At 47.3% G+C, this 22,850-nt stretch overlaps 1 protein-coding gene across 1 annotated transcript in view; it reads right to left on the bottom strand.

Moving 5' to 3' along the window:
* LOC107122124 (protein yippee-like 2) overlaps positions 1-22,552 on the bottom strand; it is a 30,068-nt gene extending 7,516 nt beyond the window's left edge. The window contains exon 1 of the mRNA XM_015425157.1: positions 22,244-22,552. Coding sequence (XP_015280643.1) covers positions 22,244-22,360 — 117 coding nt within the window. The 5' untranslated portion in view covers positions 22,361-22,552. The remainder of the gene's footprint in view (positions 1-22,243) is intronic.
* Positions 22,553-22,850: the final 298 nt, after the last annotated feature.

A 22,850-nucleotide genomic window follows, 5' to 3' on the forward strand; every position in this document is an offset into this window, starting at 1 on the left:
AGGACAGTCTGGAAGGGGAGAGAGGCTGTTCAGTCACACTGGGCAGTTGTGCTGGAAGAAAAATCAGCCAGTTTTTCCACAGTTCTTGGACGACACCTCACCCGTAACACACCTTCCAGATTTCCTGACGCTTTTGCACAGACCTTGTCCGGAAAATAAACTCAAGAGTCTCCCAAAAGGTTGGGACGCCACCTACTTCCTGCAAATTTGGCTCACCTGTGTCACCCACATCTGGCCTCCATTTCCAGCTGCCAGACACACCCTGTGGCAGCTAACTGCCCCCCCCCAGACACAAAACCCCATCTCTAATAGCCACTGTTTTGATTTGTGAATCCCATTCTATAACACTCAGATGCAAGAGTGAAGGAGGACACAGCCAGCCTCCCTCCCTCCCCTGATGCTTTTCAAAAAAGCATTTGGTTTGCATTAAAGTTCTGGCGGGGAAAATTTCCATGTCACGCATAGGATTCTGAAAGGCCCACCCACTCTTTGAGAAATACGTTCGAAGCAGGACAGAGTAAATCAGATGATGGGAAACATCAGCTCCCTGGCCTAGCAATTCTGGCCTTTCTCAAAGCAGCCCAAGGAGAGGAGGAGGACTGGTTTTGAATTTTCCCATCCAAAAGGCTAAGAATATTTCTCTGCTGCTAATGGGAAGGAATCTACCAAGGCACTTCCAAAAGAACGGCTGCTTTGACTCCTAGACTCAAACAGACCAGCGTTATAAACCCAGGTATGCAATACATCCACAGACTTCCTAGTCCACAGGAAACAAAATGCACGTGGCGCGCGTACCTGCCTATATTCACCAATAGCAGTCTTAAATCTTTCTTAGATACTTTAACCCCCAAACACAGAGTTGCCAACTGCAGGCTGAGAAACTCCTGGAGATTTGGTGGGTTTGGAGAAGGGAAAGACTTACAAGTCCACCCTCCAAAGCAGCTGTCTTCTCCAGGGAAATCAATCTCTAAAGTCGGGAGATCAGTTATGATTCTGGCATTACCTGGAGGTTGGTAGCCATACCCAAGCAACAGCATGGAACCCAATGAGCCACAAGCAGGGTCAATTCAGGGCCAAGAGTCAACTTGGGGCCGCATGACAACACAGGTCCTGGCTTCTTGGCCCATCGGTCCCTTTCTGCCTAGCTAGCCATCCCCTCTTCCATCTTGCAGGTAACTGGAGAGAGACTTAGTTACCTGTGGAAAGTACCACCCTGGTGGTGGAGAAAAAGCAAGGTCAAGTCGCAGCCGACTTACGACAACCCTTCAAGGGGTTTTCGAAGCAAGACACAAACAGGGGTGATTTGCCATTGCTGGCCTCTGTGCCATGACCCTGGACTTCCTTGGTGGTCTCCCATCCAAATACTAACCAGGGTCGGCCCCGCTTAGTTTCCAAGATCTAACAAGACCAGGTAGCCGGGGCCATCTAGGCCAATGATACATTAGTAATACTCCCTGTCCTTCTTTATCAGGGACTGTCCCTTTGGTGACTGTTGGGAGGCCAACCCTGCTTAGCTTCCAAGACCTGACAAGAGATTGTCAGGTTAGGGCTCCACTCCCCCCTAACTCCACACCCATCAATTAGGGTTGCCAGGTCCCCCAGGCCACCGGCGGGAGATGGGGGGGGGGGAAGGTTGCCAGATTCAGATTGGGAAACTCCTGAAGATTTTGGGACAGAGCCTGGGGAGGACAGGGACCTCAGTGGGGTCCAGTGCCATCAAATCCACCCTCCAAACCATCTGTTTTCTCCAGGGGAACTGATCTCTGTAGTCTGGAGATGAGCTGCAATTCTGGAGGATTCCCAGGTCCCACCTGTAGGCTGGCATCCCTACCATCAATACAGAGAGCTTTCCCAAGATGGATGTGAGCTTGAACCAACCCTCTCAACAAAACATGTGGCAGGAAGTCAAGTGATGTCACAGTCTCATAGGACAGGAAGAGAAGGAGCCAGAGTACCTGAACCTGCCAGTACTAAAAAGGAATTGTCTCAGCTGCCAAGAGACTTTGCTCTGGTCCTCTGAACTTGCATCCAGTAAGAGAATGGAGGGATGGGGTACTAGCACTAGGTCCTTCTCCCCCCCTCCCAACAGCCACAAATTGGGATTTCTGTAAGGGCTTGCTATCCAGCAGGTGGGACTCACTGGACTACCCCCCCCCCAAGGTCCTACCCCATAGGTTGAACTCTGTTGCTCTAACAGAACTTCTCCCCCTACCCGTTTTTCTAAAGAAACTTTATTATGGGGCAGCTCCAGCTTTCAACAATTTCTAGAACAACAATATCTTCTCCTTAACAACCTTGCTCATGTCTTGCAAACCGAGGGCCTTCGTGGCTTCCTTGACTGGGCCAATCCATCTCATGTTGAGTCTTCCCCTTTTCCCAGTTCCTTCAACTTTCATAGCATGATTGTCTTTTCCAGCAAGTGTTGTCTCCTCATAATGTGACCATATGATAGCTTCAGCTTAAGTCATTTCAGCTTCTAGGGAGAGCTCAGGCTTGATTTGTTCCAGAACCCACTGATGTGTCTTTTTGGAGGTCCACGGTATCTGTAAAACTCTCCTCCAACACCATGTTACAAAGGAATTTACTTTCTTCCGGTCAGCTTTCTTCATTGTCCAGCCTTTACACCCATACCTAGTACAGGGGAATACTATGATATGAATTATTGATCTTGGTCGCCAGCAGCACATCCTTACACTTAAGGGTCTTTTCTTCCTCCCCTTGCATACCTCCATGGTACCGTATATCGCTAATCTGACAATCCCAGTTTTTAGGAGGGTTTTTATGCTTGCAAGGTTCAACCTTTCCCCCTCAGTAGTGGCCTCCGGTAGATACAGCGGTGTTCCGTACAAGGATAGACTTTGTAACTGTAATCTTGGGGAACCTGATTCTATCACCCATATTCTCTTTCGTTGTCCTAAATATTTCGCTATGCGCAATGTTTTGATTCGCCCGCTTCTCCCTTTGCAGAGAGATTTTCTGGACAGGGATTTAAATTTCTTTCTAGCAGACAAGAGTCCAGCAATAACAATATCTGTCGCTGAATTTTTGACTTATGTATGGAAGTCAAGAGTAGTACTTTGTAAATCTTGTAAACCATGTTAGGATTGCTTTGTATTTTGAGATATTGGGAATATTGGTTGACGTTGTTTTAGTACTACCCCTTACATTTTTCCTTTGTTCTGGTTTATCTATGTTATGCCAATAAAGGGTTTTCTGTTCTGGGTCTTTTCTAGCTCCTTCATGGCTGTCCTAATTTCTTGGTTGCAGTCTCCCTTTTGGTTGATGATGAAGCCAAGGAACAGAACATATTTAATAATTTCAGTTTCTTCACTGTCATCCTTAAAGTTGTGTTATTCCTCAGTAGTCGTTACTTTTGTCTTTTTTGATGTTCAACTGTAATCTTGCTTTGGGGCACTTCCTGCTTTAACCTTCATCAGTAGTCATTTCAAGTCTTCACTGTTTTCTGCAAGAGATGTGGTATCATCTGCATAACTCCAATTGTTAATGCTTTTCACTCCACCTTCATCTAAATCTAATCTAATGTTCCTTATGATATGTTTTGCATATAGGTTGAACAGGTAGGGAAGTAAAATGCATCCTTGCCTGACACCCTGCCAATTGGAAACCATGGTGTTTCTCCAAAGTCTGTCCTAATGGTAGCCTCTTGTCCAGAGTATAGGTTGTACATCAGAACAATCAGATGTTGTGGCAGACCCATTTCTTTTAAAACCAGCCACAACTTGTCATGATCCACATAGTCAAAAGCTTTGCTGTAATCGATGAAACACACAAGCTTATTCTGAAATTCTCTCATATGCTCTAGCAACCAATGTAAATTTACAATGTGCTGTCTCATGTCTCTTTCTTTTCTGAATCCAGCTTGAACATTTAGCATTTCTCATTACATATATGGTTAACAGTCATTGTTGTAAGAATTTGAGCTTCATTTTACTTGTGTGAGAAATTAATGCAATGATCTCACAGTTGCTACAGTCTTTTACATCCCCCTTTTTTGAAATTGGAATTTTTACGGAATTCAGCATTTCCAGTCTGTGGGCCATTGTTTTGTTTTCCATATCTGTTGGCACATTCTTGTTAAGATTTTGATGGACTCAGTTTCTGTGGCTTGAAATAGCTCTATTGATACCCCATCTACTCCTGGTGATTTGTTTCTCCCAATTTCTTTCAGTGCAGCTTTCACTTCACTTTCTAAAACTGTAGGATTTTCTTCAAAAGATTCTTATTTGAAGGAATCTGTCATCCTTCCACCTCTTCTATATAGTTCTTCAGTATGTTGTTCCCATCTTTTCTTTATTTTGTCCTGTTCAGTTAATGTAGTTCCATGTTGATCTTTCAGCCAGTTTGGTGTAGTGTTTAAGTGTGCAGACTCTAATCTGGGGAGAACTGGGTTTGATTCCCCACTTGCAGCTGCTGGATGACCTTGGTCAAGCCATAGTACTGTCAGAGCTGTCCTTGAAAGAGCAGTTCTCAAAAGAGCTCTCTCAGCCCCACCTGCCTCACAGGGTGTCTGTTGTGTGGAGGGAAAGGGAAAGGAGTTTGTAAGCTGCTCTGAGACTCCGAGTGAAGGGCGAGGTATAAATCCAATTTCTTCTTCTTCTTCTAACTATGCTTTGAATTTCCCTTTAATTCTTTGAATCATGTGGAACCAATCTCTTGTTCTTCCTTTTTTGTTGTTCTCATTTAGACTCCTGGTTCTATTTCCATCAACTTTACTTTTGCTTCTTGTCTATCCTAAGCAATTTTAAGAGTTTGATCAGTCATTCATCAAGGTTTTTCATTTCTTTTGGCTACAGGAAAAGTTTTTGTGCCTACTTCCTTTCGCACATACTTCCTTTCAAACATCCTGCTCTGCTTTCAACCCCAACCCATAATTCTTCCAGTTCATGTTCACTTGAACTTAGAAATGCAAATATTTCTTTATGTGGTCTTTAAATTTTTCAGGAATGTTGTGTCGATTGTATTTTGGAATATGAATACCGTTGTGTTTTTCTTCCACTTTATTCTAATTTTTGATATTAACAATTCAAAAAGTACAACCAGCTCCTGGTCTTGTTTCAGCAGAGAGAATAGAGCTTCTCCATTTTCTGCTTCTGATTATATAATCTGTTTTATTTCTGTATTGGCCATCAGATGATGTCCATGTATACAATTGTCTGTTTGGTTGCTTGAAACATGTGTTTGCAATGAACACACTGTTTTCTTCACACAATTCTATGAGTCACTCAGCATTAGCTCATAATATTCTATCTTTAACCCTTTCAGAAACAGCTCCTCATAAACTACCCCCCCAAAGGTTTACAAAAGCAGCAGACAACAGGCTATCAACAGATACGGCAAAGGCTTTTCCACACTTCAGGGACTCAAGTCTTTCAGGAAAAAACTCTCTGAAAAATGGCTTGATGAGGACTGAAAATGCTTCAGGAAGAAGGAAATGTTGAGAATGAGTTAAGGGGGGCACAGGTAGAATTGCAGATGTTAACTTTTGATCTCTGTTTAGGATGTTTTCCAGCAGCAGACCTGAGCGTTTGCTTTCAGGTTCTTCTTCAAACATGCATTTCCCCCCCACTGTTCTAGCTAACTTACAGTGTTCAGCCTTGAGATCTGCCAAAATACTACACGGCACTGGTACCACCGGACTATGTACCAACTATAGTTGGACTATGTACCAACTATAGGCAATACCACCTTTAATAGCAGCCTGATACTCCCCAGCAAACTATGGAGACCATGCTGTTCTTATTGAGCACTTTATTCTTTGTTGATTTAAATGGTTTTACTGTTTTATTCTGTTTTACTGTGTTTTTAGGCGTGAGTGCGAGTGCTCCCTTGTAAGCCACCCTGAGCCCACTTGCGGGGAGGGCGGGGTATAAATATAAAAAATAAACAAATAAAAATAAAACTCTAGCTTTGAGAGAGACAAGGTTTTAGCCAGTGTATTCCTAGCTCACTGCCTAAATCACAACACTTTGTTCACACATGAAAGCAGAAAGCGTTGTCATCCATACACAGGATTCAGTTGTGAATGAATTACCCAACTACTGATCCCCACTCCTTTAGCAAACCCATCCCGATTTCATCTCCCCCGAATGTTTGTCTGTCACGCTCAGATCTCTTTGCCACGGAAAGGTTAGAAGCCCCAATCTGGAAAAAGACTTTGCACAAACAAGAGACTCGTCTATTCAAGAGACAAGGAGATCACTCAGTAATTCTGTATCTTAACCCGGCAGGGTTTGCAGCCGGCTTTTAAAAAAAATAATCTTTGATTAGCCCCAGAGAGGGACCCAATTACCATAGAAACGCTGAGCAGATTTCAGATCTGAAAGGTCAAAGCCCAAGAGCTGTAGATTCCCCCCACCCCAAGTCAGACGGAATGATTCAGATCTATTTTTAATCAGCGTTTACAGTCCCTTCTCTCTCCAGCCCACTCCTGTTTGCTCTCCATCAAATGCTTGAAATTCCCCCCAAAAAACAACAACAACAAAAATACCTGGGCATAAAATACTTCTGGAATGTGCAGCCTTTCAGAGAAAGGAGAGTGGGGGAGAAGGTGGCGTTATTTTAAGGTTAAAGCAAATGGATGAGGAGGGGGAAACGCTAGAAGGGGGAAAGACAGAGCCTCAAAGCAGTCTCTGAAATACCGCTTGTAAAGTTAAAAATACATGACCTCCCCTGGAGAAAGAAGTTTTGGCTAGCTGCTCTGCTGGGCCCAAAGGCGAGAAAAATTCATAAAGTAGCCAAAGGCAAGAAAAATTCATAAAGTAGCCAGTCCCCCTCCCCCCAATGATCACAGGGGCCGCAGCAAAACCACCACCACAGAACATTTTTAGACTCAAAAGGCAATGGGCAAGTGACAAGACATTAAATGTATCATCACTTGGGGACGGTCGTTTGTGGCTTTGCCTCACTCAGGCCCACTCTAACAATCCACCTGACTACTTGAATTCAGCACGCATCCATCTTCGTGGCTCAGTTCAGTTGCCCCTTTATCAAGGGGAAAGTGAGGCAGAAGTGTGATCACGGGATGGGCCCGAGGTCCCCAACAATGCTCCCTCTAAGCTGTGGAGTCTTGTGAGCAAAACCTTCTACTTTGCGAGATACTGGCATTAAAGTTGTGAGCAAGCGATTTGGCTACTGCATAAATTAGTTTGCTCTGGAGCCCTCCTTCCTGAGCTAAGACAAAAATCTGTGAGATGGAGGCTAAAAACCCTGTGAGTTAGCTCACACTAACTCAGCTTAGAGGGAACATTGGCTCCCCAACCTTTTTGAGACTGTGGCCGCCTTTGGAATTCTGGGCACAACTACAAAATGGCTGCCGCAGGAGGCAGAGCCAAACACGCAAAGGAAGCAGGCCCAGCTGTAGCAGAGAAGCGGGGTGACTTTTAAAAGGCCCTGGGAAAAGGGGTGAGAGAGAATAAAACCAACACCCCAGTGGCAGCTCCAACTGAAACAACCATTATTAGGATCAGCACAGTCAATCACATCTCCAGTGACAAATCAGAAGCCCTGCTGGGCACGAGACCCACACGAGACCACTCACTTTCTAAAAAGACACGGTGGATCCCAGGTATTGGTGGGCACCACTGCGCCCAAGGGCCCCAAGTTGGGGACACCTGGGATCAGTGTTCCCTCTAAGCGGAGTGAGTGTGAGCTAGCTCACAGCTTTGTTAGCCTCCGGCTCACACATTTTTGTCTTAGCTCAGAAAGGATGGCTCCACAGCAAACTAATTTATGCGGCAGCTAAATTGCTGGCTCACAACTTCAATGCGGGTATCTCGCAGAGTAGAAGTTTTGCTCACAAGACTCCACAGCTTAGAGGGAGCACTGCCTGGGATATGCGTTAACTCATCTTAGCCAAGCTCACAGAACTGTTGCAGATGAGACTGGGGAGGAAAGGATTGGAAGGTGCAGCTGCCAGGGCAGCCCTGAAACCCAGAAAACAGATCCTTGGGAAAGGTAATGATTACTTTAGAAAAATGAAGCCATCTCGCCATCAGCCTGCATAGGGTTCTGGCCGAGCTGTCGCCCTGTGTGGGCCAAGAACATACTCTGGAATGCGCCCAACATATCTTTGCAGCTGCGCAAGATCAGCAATGGCCAACAAGCTGGGTTTCAGGGAAGCTTGTCTGCTGTGACCCAAATCCTCCAGAGGGAAGCTGGAAGAGAGCTCCGGGATATCTCAGACCCCGGTCCGAAGGCCGCTGTCATTCCTGCCTTACCTGCACCTTGTTTTGGAAGCAAGTAAGCACCTCCCAGAGTGAGGCTACCAGGTTCCCCCAGCAACCAGCAGGGAAAACGTACCAGCAGTAGGGGGAGGCCTAGCCCAGCACCACAGCAGCATTGCCAGCAGCATCACTTCCAGAGCAGACCAGAAGTAACACTATCGCATTGCTGGAAACATGAGATACTCTGGTATTTGGAAAAAGTTCTGTGGTAAAAGCTGTTTTTACCATAGAGTTTTTGCCGAAATACAAGAGTGTCCCTCATTGCTGGCAACATGACTTCCAGTGTGCACCAGGCTAGACATTCCCACCCCCCCACTGCCAGTAAGTCCCCTGACAGCCAGCTGATTGACAATACCCCTTAGGGAGAACGCAACAACTTCCGAGTGGAACTTTCAGACCCTGCCTGCATAATGGTGCCCAAAGCTATGTTAGGGGAAAAGATTGCTGCAATCTCTATGTCAGGAAGCAGAAATGGAGCAATTGATGAAAAATCAGTCAGTGTCCAGAAACAATTTCACTCATTATTTGACAAGTACAGATGTCAACTTGATTGCTGGTTAACCACAGGCAGAAGGCACTTGCCGCCTAAATTGATCGGCATCATGGTAAAAATCCAACAGATGCCTCCCAAAGGTCTACAAGCAGGAGCATTGCTGTTATCCCCAGTTGGTATTCCTCTGCCTTTGAATATGGAGGTTCCTTTTAACCATCAAGGCTTGATAGCTGGGTTAGCTTGTTATAGGTCCAACAAACAAAAGTCCAGTGGTACCTTCATGACTAACAATATTTTAAGATGAATTTTGTGAGCTTCCTCAATTGACATCTCCATGAATTTGTCTAATCCTCTCTTAAACCATCTAAGGCCGTGTAACTCCTGCATCTTGTGGCAATGAATTTCTCAAGATAGGTCCTTTCTATAGAAAGAGAACACACTTTCTGTCTCCCGCTGATGTGGACAATTCACCTGAAGTAGCTTCTTCAGCCTCAGCCTGTTTAAGAACATAAGAAGAGCCCTGATGGACCAGACCATTAGTCCATCTAGGCCAGCATCCTGTTTCACACAGTGGCCAGCCAGTTCCTCTGGATGGCAAACAACAGGGCAGAGAGGCCGAGGCCTTCCCCTGACAGGAACCTAAGAAAAGCCCTGCTAGATCAGACCAGTGGTCCATCTAGGCCAGCATCCTGTTTTACACAGTGGCAAACCAGTTCCTCTGGAGGGCCAAGGCCTTCCTCTGATGTTGCCTCCTGGCACTGGGATTCAGGGGTTGACTGCCTCTGAATGTGGAGGTTCCCTTTAGTCACCTAGTAGACAATGACAGAACTAGTAGGCTAGTAGACACTGACAAAACTATCCTTCATGAATTTGACTAATCCCCCTTTTAAAGCCTGTGACCATCATTACATCCTCTGGCTGCAAATTCCACATTTTTATAACTTCTTGTGTGAAGAAGTATATTTAACTAATTCAGAGCTGAGCTCTAGTCTAGCTCCCGACCAGACAAGCCTTTACCAACTGCAGCTAGGATCACCAAGTTCCAGAGAGGGCCTGGAATGGTCCTGGAATTACAACTCATCTCCAGACGCCAGAGAGAAGAAAAAGAGATTGGATTTATACCCCGCCCTTTACTCCCCAAAGGAGTCTCAGAGTGGCTTACAAACTCCTTTCCCTTCCCCTCCCCACAACAGACACCCTGTGAGGTAGGTGGGGCTGAGAGAGCTCTTGACAGAAACTGCTCTTTTTCAAGAACAGCTCTTATCAGAACTACCGCTTGCCCAAGGTCATCCAGCCAGGTGCAAGTGGAGGAGTGGGGTATCAAACCCGGTTCTCCCAGATTAGAGTCCGCGCACTTAACCACTACACCAAACTGGCTCTCCAGTTCCCCTGGAGAAAAGACACCTTCAGAAGATGAAGTCAGTGGAGTACCGTTAATTTTAGATGAAATCCCTGCCCCAAATTCTCCCCTCCACAGGCACTACCCCCAAATCTCCAGGAATTTCCCAGGCTGGAGATGGCAACCTTAACTCCAACTCCTGTCTTTCCTTGCAGAAAGTGGGAGTGAGTGAGGGCGGGCCTAAACTTTGTCTTTTGAGTTGCTGGAGAACTTCCATCCAAGCTCGCTTTAATAGGAGATGATGGCACAGCCAAATGACTCAGTCAGTAAGACCTCCCAGCTCTCAAGCTTCGATTCAAACCTTCTTCCTGCCATAAAGGCACTAAGCAAGGAGGCCAATCCTCTCACAACCTCGGTTCCTCAACTGTAATGTGGGGATGACACCACTGGCTGACTGGACAGGACTATGGTATAACCTACAGAAACCACTATACAGAAAAGCACGTCAAGCACTAACATAGAGTTTTCAGGGCGATTGCTAGAGCGACGCCTGGCGACGTGCCCAGCGTGATGATGTCACTTCCACGCGACATCATCGAGCCGGGCACATCGGCCTGATCTGGCCACTTTGGGGGCAGGGTTCCCCCCGGCGGCCAGATCTGGACCGGCGGATTGGGGGCCCTTTTGGCGGGGGAATCCCCCCCTGGGGGGACTTGGCAGCCCTAGGGGCAATGCCAGTGGGGGGGCAACCTCCAGGTGGGGTCTGGAGACCCACCCATCCCAAATTCCAACTGATCTCTAGGTGACAGAGATCAGTTCCCTGCTGAGGTCTCTCCCCTCCCCAAACCCTTCCCAGGATCCATTCCCAAATCTCCCGGATATCTCCCATCCTGGTAAATGCTGGTGTCTGGGTAAGTTGCTTGGACAAAGCAACACAGCAGCAAGGAATGAATGAAAACGACCCTCCTGCCGCCTCTTCCAGGAAAGCGCCTTGTAGCAGCAGAAGCACCGACTGCAGCAGGAGGCAGGCAGGGCAATTTGGGCCCCCTTCCGTCCTCACTCGCAGCTGCCCTGTGCCACAAAGCATTTTGTCCACACAGGCGCCTCAACCTCCCCACCCAGCACACGGCTTTTTTGTTGCTCGCAAGGGGCTGCTGGGAAAATGCGAAAGCAGGGAAAATCTGGCACCCCCTGCTGGCCAAGCATATGTGGTTTTTGAAAGACTGCAAAGAATGTTGCGATTGGCGGATGAACGACATAAAAGCGACACCACACGACTTTTTTTTTAAAAATAAGAGCAAATAAGTAAACTGTTTTGCTGAGAGCTTGCCACACAAGGGAAGAGGATTCATGGCCCTGACAGCACACCTATAGCAAAGTCTGATTTAAAGCGTTCATCTTAAAGCGAAGGGAAGAGAGGCAAGGTAAGAAAGCAATTTATCAAAAAATCTATTTTCGACATCTTCTCTCTCAGGGCCATTTTTCATTTAGTTATGACTCCGCAAACACACCAGTGTTTGAGAAGGGAACAGGAGGGAAACGGAAATGTCCGAAGAACGAAGAAGAGCATTTAATTGCTGCCCAAACAATTTAAGGAAAAGAGTCTCACCAACCTTTTCCTTACATACAGCCAGACATACATGGGGTAAAACACACCTAAACCTCAGCCACCTAATTTACTTTAGTAGTGTTAAACACAGAGAAGAGCATAGCGAATGCAGACACCCCCCCAAAAAAAACTGCAGAATTCGGCTCAGGTTGGCCAGCAGTTTCAAGCATAACACTGCAACCATAAGGTCTAGAACAGGGGTGTCGAACTCATTTGTTATGAGGGCCGGATCTGACATAAATGTCACTTTGTTGAGCCGGGCCATGTGTGTCATAAAACGTAATGCCAGGTAACGGAGATATAAACTTTATAAAGGAAACAAACACAAAGGTTTTTTTTACTTAAAATAAAAACGTGCTTAAAACATTAGCACTCTTGCAATATTTTGTTTATTTTACAGTGTCTGATAACTGACACCTCTTGCTCTGAATGACTGCGTCAAAATGCCTGTGCTGTTGCAATCTTGAGTATGCTGTTCAGGTGTGTATCTGTAAGCTGCAAACCTACGATGTCGCAGCAGCGGCAGAGCTGGAAGAAGAAGCAGAAGACAGCCAGTTCCACTGTGGGCCTGATAGAAACCCTCTGGGGGCCTATTCTGGCCCCTGGGCCACATGTTTGACACCCCAGGTCTAGAAACTTGGGGAGGAAAAATCGAAGGCATAATTCTCAGGAAGTAAATTCTGCATGTTATCTCACTTTCACAGTCTCAGCACCCGTGCACACACAGTTCTGATGAAGAGCACGGCTTGGCTAACAGGGATGCCAGCTTCCAGGTGAGACTTGGGGATCCCCCCGGAATTACAGCTCATCTTCAGACCACAGAGATCAGTTCCCCTGGAGAAAATGGCTACTTTGGAAGGTGGACTCTATGGCATTAGGTCCCTCCCCTCCCCAGTTTCCACCCTCCAAATCTCCAGAAATTTCCCCACCAAGTGCTGACAACCCTGATTGGCTAACCATGATGTGCTAGACCCCATTCATTCAGAGCTGCTGGCAACTGAAGCGCTAATGATCCAACTCGCCATTTCTGAAGTCTGCCTAGACCCAAACTGGCCCATGTTTTATTTCTCACCTGGGACACACCCACCCCTTATACCCGCACATTTAGCATTTCCGGAACATCTGACAACAGCTCAGGCACACTGTACTGCTTTTTAATTAAAGCTGGAGAGACACTCTGCTCTCACACTTGAAAATATTTGCTTTTAAAGGACATTAGCATAAGGATTTCCTGTACACTGCCTCCGTGAGTCACTGTCCAACAGTGTTAGGAACGAAAGCAAGTTCCAACCATACCTGATGCAAAGGCACAGCAGAGGCCAACTGACCTACTTAGAAAAAGAGCAGGATGAAAATGTAAGACAGAAGGAGGCCGAGACCAGTAAATCATGCAGAGCTGCAGCAGGCAGCCTCCTTCACGGAGAGCTCTAGACTCACAGTAGTGCTTAATCTACTGTGGCGTGGAGTCTGGGATTTCCTGTCCTACTAATTTTTTAAACTACAAGAGTTTTGCAGATACCAAAAAGAACTTGCAGTGAAAATATCAAAGGGGGCAGCTGAAACTCCTACAGAATTGCCAAGCCAACAGGAAAGAATTTTATACTTGTCTGGGTATTTGAGTTGGGATAGCCAATTTTTTACAAAAAGGAGGATGATGTAGGAGGCCAGAAAACATTCCCTACATATTTATATAATCAAGTACATCACTGTTGGGAGTATTTCTTCTTTTCTAAAAGAAGGACAAACAAAGGCATTCAAAATTCAAAAGCACCTTATTTTAAAAGTGGTTATTCCCCCCCCCACTGTAATGTGCAACTGAAAGGTAAAAGAAATAAACACACACAGGCTTAGGGTCCTGGAAGCTGATATTTGCCCCTACCCAATGTAAATATGCATTTGAAGTAGGGATGACAAAAACTGAGGGGGGGGGGACTCAACCCAAGATATGGCTGTGATATATGAGGGTCAAGCTAACAAAATAAGTCATTTATTATGGTGTAAAAAGGTAAAGGTAAAGGTTCCCTTGCTCGAAAGCCAGTCGAATCCAACTCTAGGGTTGCGGTGCTCATCTCCGTTTCAAAGCCGAAGAGCCAGCGCTGTCCGAAGACGTTTCCGTGGTCATGTGGCTGGCATGACTAAACACCAAGGCGCACAGAACGCTGTTACCTTCCCACCGAAGTGGTACCTATTTATCTACTTGCAATTTCTTGCTTTCGAACTGCTAGGTTGGCAGGAGCTGGAACTAGAGAACGGAGCTTGCGGCACCCAGGACTTGAACTGCTGAACTACTGACCTTCCAAAGCCTGCAGTTCAGTGTCTTAACCACTTGAGCCACCGCAGCTCAAGTGGTTGTACACATTAGTAAAAGATAAAATATTTGGATCATTTCTTTTAACCTATTTTATCTTTTCCTAATGTGTAAAAGGTAAAGGTTTCCCTTGCTCGAAAGCCAGTCAAATCCGACTCTAGGGGGCGGTGCTCATCTCCATTTCCAAGCCAAACAGCCAGCGCTGTCCAAAGACTTCTCCGTGGTCATGTGGCTTGCCTGACTAAACACGGAGGCGCACGGAACGCTGTTATCTTCCCACTGAAGCCGTACCTATTTATCTACTCACAATTTCTTGCTTTTGAACTGCTAGGTTGGCAGGAGCTGGGGCCGGAGACGGGAGCTCAGTCCCATACCATACACCATAATAAATATTTGTATTTTTATAATAACTTATATAACTTATATATAACTTATTTTGAACTAGGGATGCCAGCATCCAGGTGGGACCTGGGGATCCTCCAGAATTACAGCTCATCTCCACACTACAGAGATCTGTTCCCTTGGAGAATATGAATGTCTTGGATGGTGGACTTTGTGGCTCTGTACCCCACTGAGGTCCCTGTCTTCCCCAGGCTCCATCCCCAAACCTCCAGGAGTTTCCCAACTTGGATCTGGCCACCCTACACACCTACCCCTGTCCCCCACCAGTGGGCCAGGAGACCTGGCAACCCTAATGTGAAGAACAATTCACTGCAAAGTGTGTCTGTTCACACACTGAATGCCCCTTCCTTATCACTAAGTCAGTAATGTCAGTGGGGTGCAATGGTTCCATCATTAGGACCAGGGAGACGCTGGTTCGAATCCCCACTCTGACCTTGAACTCAATGGGTATCCTTCAGCCTGACCTACCTGACAGGGTTGCTGTGCTAAAATAGAGCGAGAGACTACATATGCTATATCCTGAAGTCCCCTGAGAAAGCATGAACTAAAATGAGAGATTCAGGTGGGGAGCCATATTGGTGTGAAGCAAGAGAACAAAGTTTCAGAATCAAACTTGGTTGGTCTTCGAGGTGCCACTGGGTTTAAACTTTGTTCTAAAAATGAGAGATACACAGATGGGTGGGTAGATTCTGACGGTGCTTCAGGAGACATGGAGTTCTTCTTGTAAGTCCCATGACTCCCATCATGAGTGGCCCAGGCTAGCCCAATCCCATCAGATCTTAGAAGCTAAGCAGAGTCAGTCCTGGTTAGTAGTAGTAGTAGTAGTAGAGGAGGAGGAGGAGGAGGAGGAAGAGGGGATTGGATTTATCCCCCGCCCTTCTCTACCCAAGGGAGTCTCAGAGCGGCTGACAAACTCCTTTCCCTTCCCCTCCCCACAACAGACACCCTGCGAGGTCGGTGGGGCTGAGAGAGCTCTTGACAGAAACTGCTCTTTTTTCAAGAACAGCTCTTATCAGAACCATGGCTTGCCCAAGGTCATCCAGCAGCTGCAAGTGGAGGAGTGGGGAATCAAACCCGGTTCTCCCAGATTAGAGTCCGCGCACTAGAGTCCACTACACCAAACTGAGAGACTGCCGAGGAAGTCCAGGGCTGACCTGCAGAGGCAGGCAATGGCAAACCACCTCTGAGCATCTCTCGCCTTGAAAACACTAAGGGATCACCACGGGTTGGCTGTGACTTGACAGGACTTTCCACCACCACCACCACCACCACGATAAATCAAAAGAAACTCACAGCAGGTTTTGAAAACATCCTTCTACAGAAATAGAAGACCAATCCTAAACGCCCATTCTGCAATTCACGGACAGTCTAAAATCTTGTCCACCCATCTACCACCACACCATACAGCACAGAATTCATCTACCTTGACAGCATTTTCATTTTAAGGACCCCCCCCCCAAGCTTCTATCCCTCATGGCTCTGCATGGCAGTGGAAGACTCCTGCATAGGACTCATCTCTACGGTTGCCAGCTCCACGTAGGGAAATTCCTGGGGGATGTGGGGGTGGAGGCTGGGGAGGACACAGTGCTCAGTGGGGATGGGATACCATAGAGTCCCTCCAGAGAAGAGAAGTCGTCATTCTGGGAGAACCCCACGTCTCCCCTGGGTGTTGACCAATGTTCCCTCTAAGCTGTGGAGTCTTGTGAGCAAAAATTCGGCTTTGTGAGCTACTGGCATCAAAGTTGTGAGGGAACGATTTGGCTACTGCATAAATTAGTTTGCTCTGAAGCCATCCTTCCTGAGCTAAGACAAAAATCTGTGAGCTGTAGGCTAAAAAAACTGTGAGCTAGCTCACACTAACTCAGCTTAGAGGGAACACTGGTGTTGACCACTCCGCTTACCTCCACAGAAAGGAATGATTTTTGTACACAAGTGAGCTAAAACTGTTTCGCTGAATACTGATTTAGGAGAGTTTGACTTAACACGTCTGCCTCACAAACTCGGAAGTCAAGCGAAGAAAGAGCTATAAGGGGGGGTGGAGATACCCTTGAAACAAGCAGCACGCTCAAAACGTGTCGGGCAATTTTCTAAAAATAAACACAGCATCCTTCCGATGATTTCTGGTTTTGCCGCAGACTGGAACGGCTCTCATTTTGGATCTTCCTTACGATACCGCAGTAGGGTTGCCAGCCTCCAGGTGGGGCCTGGGGATCTCCTGCTTTTACAACTGATCCCCAGCCGACAGAGATTAGCTCCCCTGGAGAAAATGGATGCTTTGAAGGGTGGACTCTATGGCATTGTATTATGTTGAGGCCCCTCTCCTCCCCAAACCACACCCTCTCCTGGCTCCACCCCCAAAGTCTCCAGGTATTTTCCAACCCAGACTTGGCAACCCTATACCGCAGAGAGGAGGCCCACTTTAGCAGCATCTCAAAAGCATCCCTGCAGGACCATCCTTAGAAAAGTAACCTTTTTGACGCTTCGAACATGTTTTGCCAACGTTCTGTGACTTCACTCAGACTGCATTACAGTTAATTACAGTTGAAGCCATCTGCCTTTAACTGAAGCAAGTGCACCAGCCTAACTACATCAGAAAACAGGGCTTGGAGGGAAGGGATTAACCCCCCCCTCCAAAGCCGGAGGGCAATTTCACCCCACCCCTCCCCATGCCTTCACCCCAACATGGTGTCCATGCTTTTAGAAAGCGGGCGGGACAAGGTGGGTCTTTTCTCCAGCAGGGCTGCTGATTGGCCGTTTCAATTAAAAGGTATCCAGTTAAAAAGGGCTTCTGCCTGAAGCGCTGGAGAGTTAGAGTTGTAGAAAACTGCCAGAGTCCAGGAGGCACCTTAAAGACTGACAAAATCTGTGGCAGGGGAGGCGCTTTCTTTAGTCACTGCTCACTTCTTCTTGATGTATTAGAGTGGTACATAACGTCAACCCTTGACATTTTGTGGTTAGCTCGGCCTTCTGCGGCAGCTGTTTTGTGACTGTGCTCACTGCCCTGTGTCAGAACTCCAAAGGTGCTCGCAGGCTCAGAAAGGGTGGGGGATCCCTGGTCTACTGATACCGACATTTTGTATTAACAAATGGCCCGGGGGCATAAAGAGGCTAACTAAGGCTGCATTCACACACACTAAATCAGGGGTGTCAAAGTCATTTGTTATGAGGGCCGGATATGACAAAAATGAGACCTTGCTGAGCCGGGCCATGTGTGTCATAAAATGTGATGCCAGGTAGCGGAGATATAAACTTTATCAAGGACACAAACACAAAGATTTTTTTTTAACTTAAAATAAAAACATGCTTAAAACATTAGCTCTGTAAGCGGCAAACCTACTTTTGATTTGTCGACATTCACCACAGAAATCTCACGCTCAGAGTTCTGAGTCTAGGACCCAGGTTAAAACATGAAATGGCTGAGTGATTAAGAGAGTCTGGCGAAGCAAGCTATGATGCAGCAGCAGAATTGGAAGCAGGAGATGGGCAGTTCCACCGCGGGCCTGATGGAAACCCTGATCTGGGGCCCTGATCTGGCCCCCGGGCCGCATGTTTGACACCCCTACACTAAATAATCCACTTTCAGTGCACTTTCCAACTGGATTTTACTGTGTGAACTGGCAAAACCCAGTTGGAAAGTGCGTTGAAAGTGGGTTGAAAGCGGATTATTTAGTGTGCGTGACTGCAGCCTAGGGGATTACCACTAAGCAGAACAAGTCTCAGTTTGGTCAGTGCTTGGGTAAGTCCGTCTGAGACCTCCAAAGAGAGGCAAGATAGTTAAGGAGCTCTCGGCAGCTCTCGGCCAGATTGAGCCCGGAGCTGGGGGAAGCCCCTGGGAGGCTCTGTCTGGAGGATGAGTCTATCGCAAGACTGATGCGACACAAGAAGCCCACCTATGGTTCCTAACTCCAGCTTGGGAAATTCCTGGAGATTCTAGAGTTGGAGCATAGGAGCTCACCAATGGTCCCTCTAAGCTGTGGAGTCCTGTGAGCAAAAATTCTACTTTGTGAGCTACTGGCAATAAAGTTGTGAGCAAGCAATTTAGCCGCTGCTTAAATTAGTTTGCTCTGGAGCCATCCTTCCCGAGCTAAGACAAAAATCTATGAGCTGGAGGCTAAAAAACTGTGAGCTGGCTAGTACCAACTCAGCTTAGAGGGAACACTGGATGTGACGCCACAGATTCCACTCTCCAAAGCTGCCGGTTCCTCCCGGGGAACTGACCTCTGAAGTCTGGAGATCAGCTGTGATTCCAGGAGAACTACAAGCCTAACAGGTGGGCTGACTACCCTAAGCCCACCTGAAGTGTCTGTGTAGGGGAGGGAAAGCAGGCGTTACAGGAAGAAGGGCAAAGAATTAGATGGGGAAGCTGAAGTGTTGGGAAGGGAGACCCAAGAAGGACCAGGGCCCATGGGCAAGCAAGCAGATGACCTATTTTAAAGAACTGTCGTCCCACCTCTTACCGTTCACATAGGGAAGCCAGCCTCCAGGTGGGATCTTGGGATCTCCCAGATTTACGTCTCATCTCCAGACTCCAGAGATCAGTTCCTCTGGAGAAAACAGATGCTTTGGAGGGTGGACTCTATGACAGTGTTACCCCACTCATGTCCCCGTCCTCCCCAGGCTCCATCCCCAAATCTCCAAGAGTTCCTCGACCTGGATCTGCCCACCCTATCTCCCCATCCCCTGCTAGTGGCCAGGGAGGACTTTGGCAACCCTTGCACCATCACAAACACATACACAAAATACAACACAACAGAAGCAAATATAGTCATTTTCTATCTGACTTTTTAGAAAGTGAGATGTTTGAAGAGCTGCAGCACATTCAAAGATTATCGCAGGGCTCTGCTGCCTTTTTTTCAACTGCCAGTCCTAACTAGGCCTCCAGCCTGACCTGGGAGCACTTCCATAACGTGTCAAGAAGAAACCACAAGCTGCCTAGAGAGGCAATGCCTTGCCAGGACCTTTCTGCCATTATTTCCTCCTGTTTCCATCCTCAAATACTGGCCATACAGGACGGCATCAGTTCACAGGCCTGGTTCAAGACCCAGCTGACTTGACAACACCACCTCAGTATTTCCATCAACACCACCCTCAGTACTTCTCAGGCAAAACTGCAGCCGTCACTCCAGCCCTGATCGCACCCACTGCATTGAAAGTTGTTGCAAAGTGATTCCCCGAGAAGCCGCAAAAGGAAAACTCTCCACTTTCTTCCCACCATTCTGGTTAGCTTTGGCTCCTAAGAACTTTCTTGGCCAGACAACAAAGCCACAAGTGAGATCTCCTTACCCACCAAGACACAATGCAGCTAAACACCAAACTTTCATTTGCACCTGCCAGGGACAAACAGCCCAATGAATAAGCAAAACACTACCAAGCACTTGCCGCCTGGAATGGATTTGGGGGGGGGGGACTGGCTAAAAGCACTGGCGATCAATTCCTCTCCTTGAAATAGCTACTGCTGATCTGTCCTCGTTCCCTTTCCCGAAAAACACAAAAACATAAAACAGTGTGCCTACTTGTTGAAAGATTTTGCAGTTATCAGGGTTTTTTTTAAAGAGGAGGAGAATCACAAAACAAAGATGGCGCGTTGGAGTAGGAATGTTCCTACAGGTACTTTTGCTAGGGTTGTCAACCTCCAGGCGGGGCCTGGAGATCTCTCACTATTACAACTGATCTCCAAACGACAGAGATCAGTTCCCCTCGAGCAAATGGCTACTCCGGAGGGTAAACTCTAGGGCAGTGATGGTGAACCTTTTAGAGACCGAGTGCCCAAACTGCGACCCAAAACCCACTTATTTATCGCAAAGTGCCAACGCGGCAATTTAACCTGAATACTGCGGTGGTTTTACTTTAGAAAAAACAACTCATACATTAACTTAAGATGATCCAAACGAAGTAAGGAAAGCAATCCCAAATGCTTTCATTTACTTAAAATTATTTGGCAGATTATTCGACACTTTAATGATGGTCTGGGCCTGGCTGGGGGGATGGCACGCGTGCCCACAGAGAGGGCTCTGAGTGCCACCTCTGGCACCCGTGCCATAGGTTCGCCACCACTGCTCTAGGGCATTAGACCTTAATGAGGTCCCTCCCCACCCCAAACCCTACCCTACCCAGGCTCTACCCACAAAGTCTCCAGGTTATTTCCCAACCCAGAACTGGCAACCCTAACTTTTGCATTTGTTTTCACTTTCACACACAGTCGAGACAACCGTTTGCACATCACCTACTTCCTTTTGCAAAAGTTTCCCATTTTCTATTGTTTTTCATGCCATTTCAAGCAATCAGTGCAAACGCTGACTGTTATTTTACTGAATTTTGTTAACGTGGCCAGGAAAGAAAGACATGGCAGTTTCATTCCAAGTTTGGAGAAAACATAAAAGAAATCTGAACTTCTGGCTCGATCCGGGAGGCCCACAAGATCCCAGTGCCGGGAAGATCAAATCAACTGCCCATCAACCCACAGCTGGCAAAGAGTTTGAGCCCCCTCAAAATGACCTCTTCAAGAAGGGCTTCTCCCTTCCTTAAAACTGGCCAGCTGGTATGAAGGGGGACTTACACGGAGAGACAGAAAAACACTAAAAGCATATGGCTGGTGCTAAGCCACCAGCTAGGACAGTTCCCCTTGAGCTTCCAGAAGTTCCAGGTGATCTAGAAGAACCTTCATGAGGCTATGGCTCTTCAGAGTCAGTTTGCACATGCAATTCAACCATGTGGCACAGAGTTCCAGGGAACCCACCATTTTAAAATGTAGGTGGAGACCGGATGGTTGAAGTTTCCCCTCCTACATCAAAACTCCCTGCAGACAGGTGCAAAAAAACAACAACCCCTTAGCAGGTCAGGGAGAGGACTTGAGTGTAGCCTTCTTCCTGATGTACTCAGCAATATCCCCACTTTCCTCCCCTCTGCCCTGAGGAGGGGGCATGCATACAGGCAATACCTCCAACCAGCAACAGTATCGGCTGAAGGGCACTGGACCACTGCTAGGGTTGCCAGGCCTAGTGTACCGGTGGGCAAAGGAATGGGATGCTGGGAGGTCGACTCTAAGCACTGTTGAAGTGTGGATCAGTGTGGAGCCAGTGTGGTGTAGTGGTTAAGAGCGGTGGACTCTCATCTGGAGAACCGGGTTTGATTCCCCACTCCTCCGCTTGAAGCCAGCTGGGTGACCTTGGATCAGTCACAAGTTCTCTCAGAACTCTCCCAGCCCCACCTACCTCACAAAGTGCCTGTTGTGGGGAGAGGAAAGAAAAGGCGATTGTAAGCAGGGTATAAAAATTAACGCTTCTTCCTCTCAAACCCTAACAAACTAGAAATGAAACTGCCTTATACTGAATCAGACCATCATTCCATCAAAGTCAGTCCCGAACACTCAGAAAGGCAGCATTTCTCCAGGGTCTCAGTCTTGAACATCACCTATTACCGGATCCTTTTAACTGAAGAAGCCGGGGATTGAACCTGGGACTTTCTGTATGCCAGGCAGATGCTCTGCCACTGAGCCACGGCCTCTCCTCGTGCAGGTTTCTCTTCAGACAGGGTAGAGATGAGAGCAATGATACCTGCTGGTCAGATCCTCTCTTTTCACAGGGCAGGACAGGTAACCAAACCCAGCAGGTTTAGAGGGAGGTGGGAAACTGCTTGCATGTGGAGGATAGATAAACGAGGAAGGCAAGTGTGTCTAGAGACTCTTTCCTGACATGCTAGGTTTCTGTGTGCAATCTAGTCAGGTGAACACACTCTACAACTCTCCCCTCTCCCCAAGCAAGAACAATTGCACGCAGCAGGCACATAAGCTGCCTGAAGATTTTAGCCCCCCAAAATGGCATGGAAGGGAACCCCTGGGCAGACCGTCTACCTTGGAAATGAGTTCATCGTGGTTTGCCAGGTGTGCTCTGCAATGGATGCAGCTGTAGGTTCTGTGGCAGGAAGGCAAGTAGGCCTGGAACGTCTTGGACCGGGTCATCTTCACCATTGGAGCCACCGAATGCTGCGTGAACTCGGGGGTGGCCCACGAGGCGCTCCCACAGGAGGGGTCGCAAGGGAAACACTGGAAGACGCAGGTAAAGGCCGTGATTCGGAAGGGGGCGGGTGTGGGGCGGGCTCCACACGCTGGCAACAGCTTCAGGGTCAGAGAACCAGGCACAGGAGCGGCCAGATCTGTACGGACCTGAGTGGACAAAATAACAAAAAACGAAAGGTTTCTTAACAATTGCCCCAACATTGTGTACACTCGTCAGCACAAAAGCGGTCATGGTCCCTCACGTTTCCCTGAACCTGCGTCCAAGTCAAATTTTACAACACTTATTGAGTATATTTTTATTTTTGACACTGGGTGATCCTGGGCCAGTCAATCTCTCTTAGCCTAATCCACCTCGCAGGGCTGTTGCAAGACTACATGTGAAGAAGGGAAAACTGTGAATGCCACGTCCAGTTCCCCCAAGACAGAATGGGATAAAAATTAA

This window comes from Gekko japonicus, unplaced genomic scaffold, assembly GCF_001447785.1.
Source record: "Gekko japonicus isolate JY-2015 unplaced genomic scaffold, Gekko_japonicus_V1.1 scaffold4110, whole genome shotgun sequence".
NCBI classification, from domain to species: Eukaryota; Metazoa; Chordata; class Lepidosauria; order Squamata; family Gekkonidae; genus Gekko; species Gekko japonicus.